Source organism: Frankliniella occidentalis, unplaced genomic scaffold (assembly GCF_000697945.3).
Source record: "Frankliniella occidentalis isolate FOCC.00 unplaced genomic scaffold, Focc_3.1 Scaffold15, whole genome shotgun sequence".
Taxonomy (NCBI): Eukaryota; Metazoa; Arthropoda; class Insecta; order Thysanoptera; family Thripidae; genus Frankliniella; species Frankliniella occidentalis.
This window is the reverse complement of record NW_026267145.1, coordinates 1,059,361-1,072,858: the sequence shown is the minus strand read 5'-3', so window position 1 is coordinate 1,072,858 and position 13,498 is coordinate 1,059,361. Positions and strand designations below refer to the sequence as shown.

The following is a 13,498-nucleotide window of genomic DNA, read 5'->3' as shown; positions in this document are numbered from 1 at the left end:
CCCCCCTTTCCGTGCCCCCTCCCCTCTCTGAGTCGCTGTCGTCGTGTGGTCTATCAGGTAGGTACACAGGTACACAGCTGGATATTTATTTTGCTAGATTTCAATTTGTGACCGTTAACAAGCAGTCGATCTAGGTTCGCATGACGGAGGAACATTCCATGCTATCCCATACAGTATGACTTTCTTGCCTTATTTGTTTTGTAAGTAAATGTGACCTTTCAAAATGTTGTTCCTTGTTTTGTTTACAACAGGTAGAAATGCCATATTAACCTTTTATTATGATACATTTCTGAAAATCAAACAACTTTTATGGCTCATTACAAAATTTCACGCTTTTTCTTTTATAAATTTGCCAGGCCCCCTCTTCGTTCCTGGAAATATAATCTTATTCGCGACTGTGTATTGAAATGTCATTGACATTCTTTGATGTTTCTTTGATCACATTAAGCTAGATAGCTGTTCTTGTATAAGTTATTTCATTGCTTGTCATCAGTGATTTTGTTACCTTAACTGTTTTTTATTCGCTTTTGTTTCTGACTAATTATGGGTTATGTTGAGGTTAAAATAGTTATTTGTTTTTCTTGAAAGATAATCGAGTCAACACTATATACCTTCAAGCACAAATTTAGTTTGAGCAGGTTTGAGTTTAGATTTTGTAATCCTAGACTTTACTTTCATCATGAGTCCATCTTTATGTATTTAACTATGGAAATGTTGTGATGCATCATAATTTTCATGTTTTGAGTATCAATGTTCAAAGTTTTGCTGTGTGAAAATCTAATGATCAAGTTTTCTGACCTCTCTGAATTTTATTGGTGCCTGATGCAATTATTTTAAATATGTTTTATGTCCTGATAGATTTTATTGTCGTCTTGCCACTCCCCAAAAGTGACTTTAATATTTGTTTCAAATTTAAGCAGCTTCTTTATCTCCATTGACATTTACATACCTGCATGCGCTCTCTAAATTTTTTACTTGTTTCTTTCTTCGTTGCAGGTGCATGTTGGTCCGTTGTGCTAACTTAGAATCATGCATTTTTATCAGCATGGTATCTGTTTAAATTCATTAATTTCCTACTGAGCTATGTACAATCCCCATGTGTCATATTGCCTGTGTGAGTCCATAAAATATTTATTTCTTTGTTTGGGTGAAAGATTTTTCTTGTATTCGTTAGAAAGAAGTACTTGCATGTTATATAATAAATTTGGATGACATGTGGAATGTGAAGGTTCCCCCATTGAATATAATGTCAATACATGCGGTTGGGTGATGCCCCGTTGTGTTTCTTCTTCTTCGTAAGTAGCTTATTGGGTGCATATCTCTGGACACAACCTGCAAAGATATGTTGTGTCTGATGGAAACTTGCGTAGAGGCTCGTGACTCAAAGAAAATAAACAATCCACATTTTAGGCGAAGCGTATTTTCTTTAAAATGTAAATGCACTTACAAACGCGTAGAAACTAAATAATCAGATTCATCTTTTTATGCTGCTTGAGTAATAGCAATGCAAGACTGCAGGTTTATTAAATGGAAATTTCATGGCATTTTCAGTAATCTGCACCCTACCCCTGATTCGCTAAGAAGAAGACACACAACCTCACACCGCCCAACCGCATTAATTGCCATCATTTTCATGGGGGAACCTCCGCACATGGGCACATCTGCCCGTTTTTGATGAATTTATCAGATTTTTTCATTTTTTCCAGAGAGCTTTTTGTGTTTAAAAAGATTTTTCCTCTAATTTTGAAATTTTTATTTATTTTTAGCTTGATTTTGGCAAAGAAAGTCATGACAAAGAAACTTGAATTTGATTGGCACATCAAAGTGCCTGATGTACTCATCAATGGCTGTGAGTTTGATAAATGGACGGAAGAAGAAGGCTTGGAACAAAACTGCCTCTTCAAAGTTGATGAATATGGTTTTTTTATCTACTGGAAAAAAGAAGGAAGGGTATGTTATTTTGTCCATCTTTGAATTGCTGTAAATATTTTAAAGCTTTACTACAACTAATGCTCTGTTTTAGGATGGCGATGTCCTGGAATTGTGTCAAGTGAGCGATATTCGAAAGGGAGGGATTTCAAAGGTATCAGTATCAATCTTCTATCATTTTCGTTTACAGTGTATGCTGTGGTATTAAATTTGATTTAGATCTCTGCACTTGGACTGGTTGCAATCTCTTTAAAATTTGGTCACTACCTGGAGTATTGTACATGTTACTTAGTGAGCCTTCTGACATAATTATCTGATGAAAGGGTCTAATAATCACTACTAGCTAGAGTATAGAAAAGCATTGGTCATTTGTGTCCCCTTCTACCATTTGGTATACGATTACAGGTAGCTAACTGTCTACATGTATATGGTTGGTCTGACGTGAGTGTTTGTGCAACAAGGTTCCCATGCACATGCACAAATGTCCATTGTATTGACACAGAGACCAAGCCCTTTCATAACTTGTGATATGTCCTACTCCTTGTTGCATGATCTCTTCACTATTTATGTAGTTGAATGGAAGTTTTCACATCTAGGAAGAAAAGAGACGGCAGCCAAATGTGGCTAAGGCCTCTCAGCAACATAGATTAGAACCCTCTTAGGTAGTACTTTTAATAATATTAGAGTAGCTTTAAAACATCAGTTTACAACCTACCAAGTGCTGCTGGGCAATCTGTGAATGTCACCTTTAGTGAAATGTTAGTGGTTTCTTTTGTATCAGTAGGGAAATACTTTGTAATTACATATTCTAGCTAATGCATGTTCACAACTGTTTTAGGACTCAAAGCTCTACACTCAGATGCAAGCCAATTATGGAGACAGTACTTTTGAAGATAGAGTTCTTACAATTTGTAGTGGGAGAGACTATGTCAACATTAACTATCACCATGTGGTGTGTCCAGATAGTAAAATAGCTGAGGTGAGTAGTATTCATTTTCACTTTTGTTTTGTTATACATCATTTAATATTTAGTGGAACTAAATACTAAGTGAAAAACACGAGACTGTAACTATAATTGTCATCTTTTAAGTTTTCTTAATGGGCTATGCTATATAAGAGCGGAAAATTGGCAGCAGTTGTTAAGGGAAAAGACTCAGTGACACTGTTAAAGTAAGGGACCTCAATCATGTGAGCTATCCAAACTACAGTATTTGTAAGTAATGAGTAAGCCATTTTTAGGTTGAAACTTGTATACCGTAATTAAAACCATACAGGACATCATAGTCTATCTGTCTTCATAGTTCATTGTGGTCTAGGAGGCACAACTCACTACATGTACATCATTTTTATCAGCGAGTTCTAAGATTTATTTATGTGACAAGTGTCACTTTGTTTAATTACATGAAATTCCAGGACTGGCTAAAAGGTATCCGGCTCATAACACACAATGTTAAAGCAAATAATGTTTGCCCTATGACATGTCTCAAGAAACAGTAAGTGGACAGTAGTGAAGTTCAAATTTTCTTGCTTGCTTCATTTTGGCTACATAAATTATTCCTTTCGGAATATTGCCTGCCAAAAATCTGGGTTTACTCTCTGTGACATAACACATGTGCTCTGCATGAAATTGTATAATTTTCTATTTTGCGTAAAACTCAAAACTTATTCTTTTTTTCACTTACTGTTGTTCTTATTTTAATGTCTATTCTAAGTACTTCTGTTTTTCTCACTACCTACACCCATATTCTTATGTTTGTATGCAAGATACTTTCCACCAGGCAGTACTTGACATCAGAAAGGAAAAATAAGCGCACACACACACACAACTTACACATTTGTAATTTAATAAGCACTGTGTTCAGTCAAATTTTCTGCTATTTTCTTAAATAATTATAAACCATACATGTTTTCCAAAATTCACAACTGGAACGGTAACCCTCCTGTCATCCTGCAGCCTCAGATATCACATTCAAAGAACTTAAAATCTTTGGTCTTCTTCTTCTTCAAATGACGTATTTGTTAGTACAGATTTTTGTGATTTGTATGCTAAAACCAGTGCTTGGTACTGTAGTATGCACAAAAATGTTGTCTCCACTTTGTTATCCAGTTCTGTAACAAACTTAAAGTGTTGCATTATGTAGTTTTACTTGCTTATCAATATCTGTAGTTATTTTGGATAGCTTTTTCACCTGCAAGCCTTTCTTTGAACAAATAGAAAAAAAGGAACAATCAAAACAGTTGTGAGAGAACTTGTCGTATTTGATAGCTTTAATTTGCTACTACTGCATGAAATTGCTTGAGTTGTGTTTTTGTTCCTTTTCTGTTGCGCTTGGGGATCGATGTCAAATACTAGGAGTGGCAGAATGGCCTAAGGAAGATAACTCACAACAACAAAATGAACAACGTCTGTGTTTCAACCAACCTCATGAAACAGTAAGTTTTTGATATAAACATAACTTCAGTTTGAGACATCTTCTATACAATGTGCTTTTATCACTGGTGCTAGAGTTACACAATCATTGAGAGGGCAGGTTCATTAAATAATACTTTAATTACCTGATGTTTTCCTATACTACAGATGCATGAAAAATGTGGGGAAGTACCAAAATTCCTACATAGATGTAGGAAAGTGCCATTAAACATTTTTTAAATGCATGTTTTCAGTGCATGAAAAATATATTTACGCATGGTTGTTAACTAAGTGCTGTTCCTACTTTTTCATTTACACAAGCAATTTTCTGTCCAAGATACCACATTTCCCCAGTGTTCCTTGGGTTTATTTTAATCTATTCCCATTCAATTTCAGTTGGATGCAGTTGTGTATGAAAACGGATCCTTTGGGAAAAGTTCCCGTGAACAGAGTAGTCAAAACATTTGCATCTGGTCGAAGGGATACAAGAGATGTAATCAAGTATCTTGATGATCTAGAACTGCGTAATAAAACTGAGAAGGGAAAGGTAAGTATTCTTGTGCATTTTGTCTTTAAAATATCATGTATTTCTTGTTCTACTAAACCGCTCAAAATTTCAGAATGATTTCATTGAGCCAAAAGATTTTACTTTTGAAAAGTTTTACACTCTCTACCACAAAATTTGTCCTAGAACGGATGATATAGGAGACCTCTTCAATGCCATGTGAGTATTTATCAATATGATCTAGAATGTTCAGAACCATACAATTTTCCTAATAAACCTGCAATGTGTTAAATCTGTTATATATCTGTGCCTCCATTTGTTTAAGCATTTGGTAAAGAGCAATTGTTTATTTACATTTACAGAACAGAAGATGGAGAGTTTATTAATGTCGCACAGTTTGTTAAGTTTTTAAATGAGAAACAAAGAGACCCCAGATTGAATGAAGTTCTGTATCCTATGTACAATGAAGCACGAGCAATGCAAATAATCAGCACTTATGAACAGGATGAGAAAAATAAGAAAGCAAGTAAGTTTAGTAGTAAGCATTTATACATTTCAGCTTTTGGAACACACTGACCTGTTAAATCAGTGCACTCTTATTTTTACAGAAATGCTCTCCAAAGATGGGTTTACAAGATACTTGATGTCGGATGAAAATGCACCTGTGTTTCTTGATCGTCTAGACGTATATATGAATATGGATCAGCCATTGGCTCATTATTACATCAATTCATCCCACAATACTTACTTAACAGGACGGCAGTTCTATGGGAAGTCAAGTGTCGAAATGTATAGGCAAATTTTACTTGCAGGTTGTAGGTACGTCTTGTGTAGTTTCATTGTTCTGTTGTTGGCAACTTCATTACCTCAGTTTTGTCATGATGTAGATAAATTAGCCCAATTAAAGTAAGCGGAGTGTGTCATTTTCAGGTGCATTGAATTGGATCTTTGGAATGGAGAAAATGGTGGAGAACCAATCATAACACATGGGAAAGCAATGTGCACAGCTATTCCTTTCAGGGTGAGAACAATTACTGACCGTCTATTAATTCAAAGTGAAATCAGAGCCCTTCTGAAGTTAAAATTTAATTTGCCAATAAATTTTTGTTTGTTATTCTTTAGGAGGCCATTCATGCCATCAAGGATACTGCTTTTGAAACATCTGAATACCCTGTAATCCTTTCCTTTGAAAACCATTGCCGAATATCTCAGCAGTATATTGTGGCAAAATGTTGTGATGATGTCTTTGGTGATCTACTTCTGAAAGAACCATTGAAAGATTTTCCAGTAATGTTAATTTCTCGCGCAATAGCTTTCTTTGTTTCCAATTAGTTAAAATAAAGTACACCAATACATAATTACTCAAAATTAAGTTATTTGAAAATGTTTAAATCTGTTTTTTGTAGATACTACCTGGTGCAATATTACCGTCGCCCAATGCATTAAAAAATAAAATATTAATTAAAAACAAAAGGCTTGATCCCGAAAAGGAAAAGGAAGGATTAGAAAAGTTTAAAGCTGGAAAACTTAATGATGATGATGGTGAGAAAGAAGATTCTGATGCTTCAGCTCCAACTGTCATATCATTGGACAAAAAGGTAAACACATACCTTACCATTGGAAATTTTTACGTGTTCTTTTATCCATTTTAAGTGAGTTACTAATCCACTAAAAGTCTTCAAAACCTTCAAACTGCAGATAATGTCTATTAGAAAAGCAATGTTCCTTTACAGCGAAAAATTTTAGTGGAAAGCAAAAGATTGGAGAAAAATTCGGGTCAAGATGATTTAGATTTATACATGAAAGGTGAATTAATGTTAATTGAAGGGGATAAAGATGACGTTTCTGTGCCTTTAAGCACTTCCATTGACAAGAAGGTGACTAATTTGGTCAATTACTTAATTACCTTTTGCTGATACCTATTTATTTATCTTTGTGCATGATGAAGGCGCCAAATCTATCCTGAAGTTTTTTTAGCTTGATATAAATTATGTATGACTATTCTGCAATGTAGAACAGTATTGCTTGCCTTTTAGCCTTGCAGAAATTGTGATTTTTGACCTTAGCGTAGAGGTTAGGTGTTAAAAGTAAAAGTTTGTTTTTATCTATCTATTCTACTCTTTTTATGATATTCACCTTATGGGGTTTTGATCTTGCTTGCGTGTTTTGCTTGAAAAAGTTTTACACTCCGAACAATTAAAGCAATGTGTATGCATATCCTGTTTTAAGAATTTCTGGTTGCTCTGAGTTTGAACAGGAAACTCTACTTTAATGATGAGATGCTATTAAGTACATTTTTTTACCAAACATATTCATGCCTTTATGCTTAAAGTAGCAGGTTTTCTCAAATTTTCCAGTTATTTTTTTTTTTTTTGTGAAACTATGAAATGCACCTTATGCTACCTGATGCTTTGCTTTACATTTTGTCTGAGACTTAAAATATAAGGTTGTAATGGTTCAGTGTAAATACTGTAGTGTGTTTGATGGTAAACACCATCCTGTATCCTCTGTTAGTATCATGTATTATCTGATACCCAGTTAATCAAAACCTGTTTGGCCTGTAGTTTTTTTTTCTCGTGTTATTAGAGAAAAACATTGATCACAGGAGAAACGCCCACCTCATACCAGAACATCTTTTTCTGCTCCCCAATTCAGCTCTGAACTCAATCTGGATATTTGCTCAGAGCCAAGCGGTGGCTATTTCTTCACTGTCAACAATATTTTCTCTACTAACAATTCCTTTGTTTTACCTTGTATCTATTTAGGTCCCTGATGTACTTGAGGGTGTACCAATCCCAACACATTATACTGGCTCAACCACGCGTGTTCACCCCTGGCTATCCTCCATGGTTAATTATGCCCAACCTGTAAAATTTCAAGGATTTGATGTTGCAGAAAGTAAGTGTTGTGTCCCATCTTATTTAAAATAGCTTGTGCATCCATGTTTTGTGCAATGAACTACAGTTTTGTCTTACCAGTAATTTCATCTATGACTGTTTTGTGCATAACTTAACATTGTAGATACCCTCATTAGTGGCTTTCTTTGGATCGGATAATTTGGACCACCTGTCATATACTGCTATTTCTTGACTTATGTTGCCACCTACTAGTGAGGTTTACAAATATAGAAATATGAATAATGCAAGTCATTGACCTCATAGGTATGGCTGTACGGAGGTGGTCCAAATTACCCACAATGTCCCAGTCAACCCATGGTGCAGTGTGTATATTGTTAATGTGTACTTCTTCCATAATTTTCTGGTTTTGATTTTTATTTTAGAAAATAATTTTCACTACAATATGTCATCTTTTAATGAAACAAATGGGCTCTCTTACCTTAAATCCCAAGCTATTGAGTTTGTTCAGTACAATAAACGTCAAATGAGCAGGATATATCCACGGGGTACAAGGCTTGAGTCAACTAACTTTTTACCTCAGGTATGTTTGGTGCCCTGCTTTTTCTGTAAGTAAAAATACATACCATACCTTCAATGTTATGAAATCATAACAACAAAATCTTTTGAAGGTGTTTTGGAATGCTGGATGTCAAATGGTGGCGTTAAACTTTCAAACTCCTGATTTAGCTATGCAGCTAAATCAAGGCAAATTTGAGTATAACGGAAATTGTGGATATTTATTAAAGCCTGATTTCATGAGGAGAGAAGATAAAGTTTTTGACCCCTTTGCTGAAACTACTGTTGATGGAGTTATTGCAGCTCAGTGTTCTGTACAGGTATGTTTATAAACAAAGTTTTGTTTTTCATCTTTTCTCTTCTATTTTTCCCCACTCTTACATAAAAATGCATTGATAGAGTGCATTTTTATATGTAATTGTGATACAAGGTACAACTTTTCTTTTAATTAGTTAACTGTTCTGACAGGTCATCTCAGGACAATTTTTATCAGACAAAAAAGTTGGTACTTATGTAGAGGTTGATATGTATGGCTTACCTACCGATACTATTCGCAAAGAGTTCAGAACTCGCATGGTTCCATCAAACGGCTTGAATCCATGCTATAATGAAAGTCCATTTTTCTTTAGAAAGGTCTGTGCTATTCTTTGTTTCATAAACTGTCTGGCGTGTTTCTTCTTCTTGATTCATATTACTTTCAATTACACATTTCCATGCAGGTTGTCCTTCCTGATTTGGCTGTGTTGCGATTTGGTGTTTTTGATGAAACAGGAAAAATGTTGGGACAGAGAATCCTACCGTTAGATGGTTTACAAACAGGATATCGACACATTGCCCTGAGAACAGAGGCCAATTTTCCTATGTCTTTACCCATGCTATTCTGTGACATTCAGCTTAAAATATATGTTCCTACTGGCTATGAGGGTGCGGAATACCAAACATCATTTTTAAATTTCAGTAACTTAGCTATGCAAAGGATGACTTTTGATATGTTATGAATTTTGTTTGCAGACATAATGTATGCTCTGTCGAATCCTTTAAAGTATCGGTCAGAACGTGAGAAACACTCTAAAATGATTCAGCAAATGGGAGTTGACGAAGATGATGAGGAAGGAAATAAAAATGGCTACACTGATGAAATAGCTGCATCAGGAAATACAATGAAAAAAGGAAGCAAGTCTGGAAGTAAGGATGAAGCTGGAGTACCTTCAAGCAGTACAAGAGAAATAGGAAAGCTAGTCAGTCGCAACAGCTCTGCTATCGTGACAAGTGCGGTTGCTCTCTTGGACAAAAGTGACAGTAAGTATGTGAAACTACAAATTTATTTATTCATCTAATAAATGAGAATTTGTCTTCACTTTGAACCTGAATTAAAAACCCACAATTGTGGATTACATACAAATGTCATTTATAATTATCCATTGTTTTTAGTTAACGATGAGCCCATTAAATTAGCCTCTCTTGAAAAGGAGAAGAGCTTCAGTAAACTTCTGAAAAAGCATCAAAAAGAGCAAGACAGCTTACAACGAAAGCAGTATAAAGAATTGCAGTCTGTGCAGAAAACTCAGTGCTTGGCTGTAGAAAAAATTACCAAAGGCAAAAGGTAACTATTATTAACACTGCACACGTGTACTTGTCACTACATTATGCATCCTTGGTTTTCCTTAATTTTATTACAGCTATAAGACGAAAGATGAGCTGAGTTCAGACCCTGCTATCCGTGATCTCATTGTTGAGCAAATCAAGCAATGGACAGAGATAAAAGAAAAGCATCGATCTGCTATGTGGGAACTTAAAAAGCATCAACTCCTACAACAACAGGATGTCCTGAAGGACTTACTTGAATCAGCACAGTGTGCCAAAGTTAAGCAGCAAGAAGCACAGCGTGAACGGTATGCCACTTCTACCTCAAGTTAATTTACTTAAAGTACTGCATTTATTCTAAAAAATTAAAAAAAAAAATGCTTTTCTTTAATCTTTTAATTATTACTTTTAGAGAAATCAAACAATTGAATCAAAAACAGGCAAAGATATCAGTTGAGACAACAAGAGAAGTCAACAATGATAAAACTCTTAAGAGTAAAACAGAAAAAGATAGTATTTTACGTGAAAAGAAACAAACTAATATGAAGAAGTTTATGGAAGACCATCGGCAACTTGAAACAATTTTGAAGAAGAGAAAAGAGGACCTTCAAGTTGAGCTTCAAAGAGAAAAGCAATCTGTGATGAAAGAGATTGAAGAGGTCTGTCAATTATCTCAAAATGTGCCCTTTTACTCTTGATCATATTGAGTGAAGCTAGTTATTTTACATCATTGTTTGATATCTTTTTTTCAGCGTGCTGAAGCACACAGGAGAGAGCAAATTGAGTGTCAACTTACTCCAAAGAAGGAGTTTTTTGCTTGATACAGATACACCACTACAGTGAACTTATTTTATGCCTTTCTGCGTCCTTGTTCAAAGCAATTGTTTTCTTTGCAGCGTCTTTAAATGTTTTGAGCTGATTGATGTTACAGTTTTATCACATTATGAAATGTATTTCTATTAAGAGCTGTGCTCATATAGTATTTCAGTAACAACATTGGCGTGTCTATAAGATATGAGCATTTCTAGAATAGTTTTACTATGTATGACTGCTGCTATGCTATAATCAACTCGTTGAGACTCTGACTCTTGAACCTCTTAGGGGTTAAAGGCATGTGAATGTGCTTATTGTGCCCAGTTTATTCTAGAGTCTAGAACAGAAGTTTATTCCTCTTAACTGTGGGCCAAATCTGTGAGAATTTCCGCATGATGTTGTTCACAGGTTGTGCACAGGTGCACAGGTCAAATTGTTGATATTTGTTTTGTGCTTCCTTAATGCTACTAAGAGATGCATCACATCCATTTTGATATTTCTTTAAAAGTCTCCTGGTCTGCGTGGATTTTAGAAACACTGCGTGTGTTGGATTGATGAATATCCTGGTTCACAATATTGCCTGCACACCAGGCACGAAGAAGTAATTGGTTCAGTAAGTAGTTAGCCCTTGAGTTTACCTAATACATCTCCCCTGTCTACTGTGTGTACCAATCTTACATTTTAGGCAGGAGTTTTAAATTAATTAGTGCTGTGGTTTATTCATCTAGGGTATCATTGTCTTTCAGACATTGATTCATTGTTACACAAAAATCTGGCTGTAGGGAATTCAATTATTTAATGAACACTGTTACTTTTGTTAGTTTTGTGTTTTGTTTTTTGAATGTCTTGTTTTGAATGTATTCTTTTGTAGATATTTTTGTTCTTGATTTAGTATGTACCGTTAATGTCCAATGATTTGTGATTTTTAATTTGGGACACTTTATTTTCTAAAGAAATTGGTATGCAGATCACATAACAACTATTGACTCATCTCAAGACATTTCAGTGACAATAAACACGAACTGATTATCTGACACTAAAATTGTTAAAGTCTTTGTGGTCCATTAAAAGTTATCATCAGCCATGCTAGTCACTGAGGGCTGTAAGAACTGAGTAGATCTTTTCAAAAAAGGAACTTGTACTAGTTTAAAAGTAACCATAAGCTTTTAAATTATCTAACTTTTAAATATGAAACATTAAATTTACTGTTAAATTGAGAGGAACTGTATAGCCCATAGTAAATATTTTTTGATTAATTATAGATTGAGGAGGGACTCCAAAGAAACGCGTGCTCACTTTGCCTCCTAAAGTGCTTTTCTTTGCTTTATTAGGCAAATTATTCTCCTATTGAAGAGTAGTAGATTGAATGTTCGTACAGGTCTATCAAGACCTAAATCACAAGAGTTGGTGACATGCAAGTGAAGTAGTAACATTCAACAACCCTGAGATTGTGAATAATTTTCTGACAACCTGTATTTCATGCGTGAAGAAAGTTGTGATGTGTACACTATACTGTTGTTAGGTATTTGGAATTCCTTTTGCATTTGTGACCTAGTGCAAGAGTGTGTTTTTTGTTTGTTTGTTTTTTTAACAAGGAGGTAGTGAGATTCAGTTTTATAAAGCTGATTGAGTTTTACATATGCATTACAGTTTTATATTCTCCTATTCATGCTTATGTTGTGATATTACTTACTTATAACAAATACCCGTGTATTGGTTCTCTGAAAATCTTATGTTGTTTGAACAGCTATGGTAAAAGTTCAATAGACTTAAGGACTGTTATATTGATATTCTGTCGATTGAGAACTGTTAAAATAAATATGTATCGATATGTATGCTAATTGCGCTGAGGCAATCCAATTCATCCTGTTTGTGTTTTTTGTATTTTAAGATCAACTTAAAGCTTATTGCCCGTCATTTGCATGACTTTGTGCTAGTCAATAATTAAAAGATAAGCGTTCTGAATGCAGCTGTTTATATTTGAAAAGTGTGCCATCATCTGTATGTTTGCCAAGTCTTACATCCTTGTTTTATCACAGGTAAATGTTACACAAAGTTCAAACTGTTTCTATTCAAGCTGATAATTAGAAAATGAAATTAAATTTACGAAATTGCATAATAGATCTGTCAAGCATCATCCTTCTCCATTCCCACATTATTATTTTTTTGTATTTTTTTTTGTATTTTTTTTTACCGCTTTTCGTCGCTTAGGGCGTGGACGGTGGTTCGAATAACGTTCATCCCACATTTTTTCGAGCCTTTCCCACCCAATATTTCCGTCTTACAGGAGACAAGAAGCGACGAAAAAAAAATTATTTGCGCTGGCCGGGAGTCGAACCCCGGGCGCATGATCTCAGACGATGATACTTTAGTGCGCTCGGCTGTCCGTTCGTCTTCTGCTTTCTGCGTCCAAACCTCGGTCCTGCATTACGGGGGACGAAAAGCGGCAAAAACATGCGCTGGCCGGGAGTCGAACCGCAGACAGTTTAAGACTGGTCACAATTGAGCAACCTCAGCTGCCACAGAAGTGAAGGAGATAAAATATATATCTGCCCTAGCCGGGAGTCGAATCTCGGGCGAGCAGTTTGACACGAGCACGAATTAGCGCGCTCGGCCGCCCGCCCGTCTTCTCCACTGCGCGTTCAAAGTCGGTCCTGTATTACGGGAGACAAGGAGCGACGCCAGTCAGCGACAGCGTAGAATGATTCGATCCCTGGAGCGCTAATCCGTTTCGCGACTCTATGGCTCGGTCGGTAGCGTGCCCGCTCAGAGCGCGGGAGGTCGGTGGGTCGACTTTCCGCGTGTATAAAATTTTTCTCAGGCCACCAAATTTCAAATGGACTT

At 35.6% G+C, this 13,498-nt stretch overlaps 1 protein-coding gene across 9 annotated transcripts; it reads left to right on the top strand.

Moving 5' to 3' along the window:
- Positions 1–4: 4 nt before the first annotated feature.
- On the top strand, positions 5–12,775 carry LOC113211491 (1-phosphatidylinositol 4,5-bisphosphate phosphodiesterase). 9 transcript variants are annotated; one of them, XM_052263943.1, is made up of 24 exons: positions 18–57; positions 997–1,114; positions 1,767–1,950; positions 2,024–2,083; positions 2,768–2,908; positions 4,283–4,362; positions 4,736–4,886; positions 4,960–5,063; positions 5,207–5,370; positions 5,453–5,663; positions 5,775–5,865; positions 5,967–6,131; positions 6,251–6,442; positions 6,578–6,721; positions 7,610–7,742; positions 8,125–8,282; positions 8,371–8,577; positions 8,726–8,890; positions 8,977–9,181; positions 9,269–9,556; positions 9,689–9,860; positions 9,937–10,149; positions 10,254–10,500; positions 10,594–12,775. In XM_052263943.1, exons 3-24 carry the CDS (start codon positions 1,789–1,791, stop codon positions 10,660–10,662), a joined length of 3,522 nt encoding a protein of 1,173 aa, XP_052119903.1. In that variant the 5' UTR covers positions 18–57; positions 997–1,114; positions 1,767–1,788; the 3' UTR covers positions 10,663–12,775. The 9 variants fall into 9 exon arrangements, with proteins under 9 accessions (XP_052119907.1, XP_052119903.1, XP_052119904.1 ...); XM_052263944.1 differs by lacking the exon at positions 4,283–4,362 and adding an exon at positions 3,343–3,422; XM_052263945.1 differs by lacking the exon at positions 18–57 and adding an exon at positions 59–200.
- Positions 12,776–13,498: the final 723 nt, after the last annotated feature.

Coding starts and splice junctions, on each gene's coding strand:
- LOC113211491 (XM_052263947.1), top strand. CDS start 1,789: ATGACAAAGAAACTTGAATTTGATTGGCACATCAAAGTGCCTGATGTA. Junction 6,722..7,609: donor GCACTTCCATTGACAAGAAG/GTGACTAATTTG, acceptor GTATCTATTTAG/GTCCCTGATGTACTTGAGGG. Junction 9,861..9,936: donor AAAATTACCAAAGGCAAAAG/GTAACTATTATT, acceptor ATTTTATTACAG/CTATAAGACGAAAGATGAGC.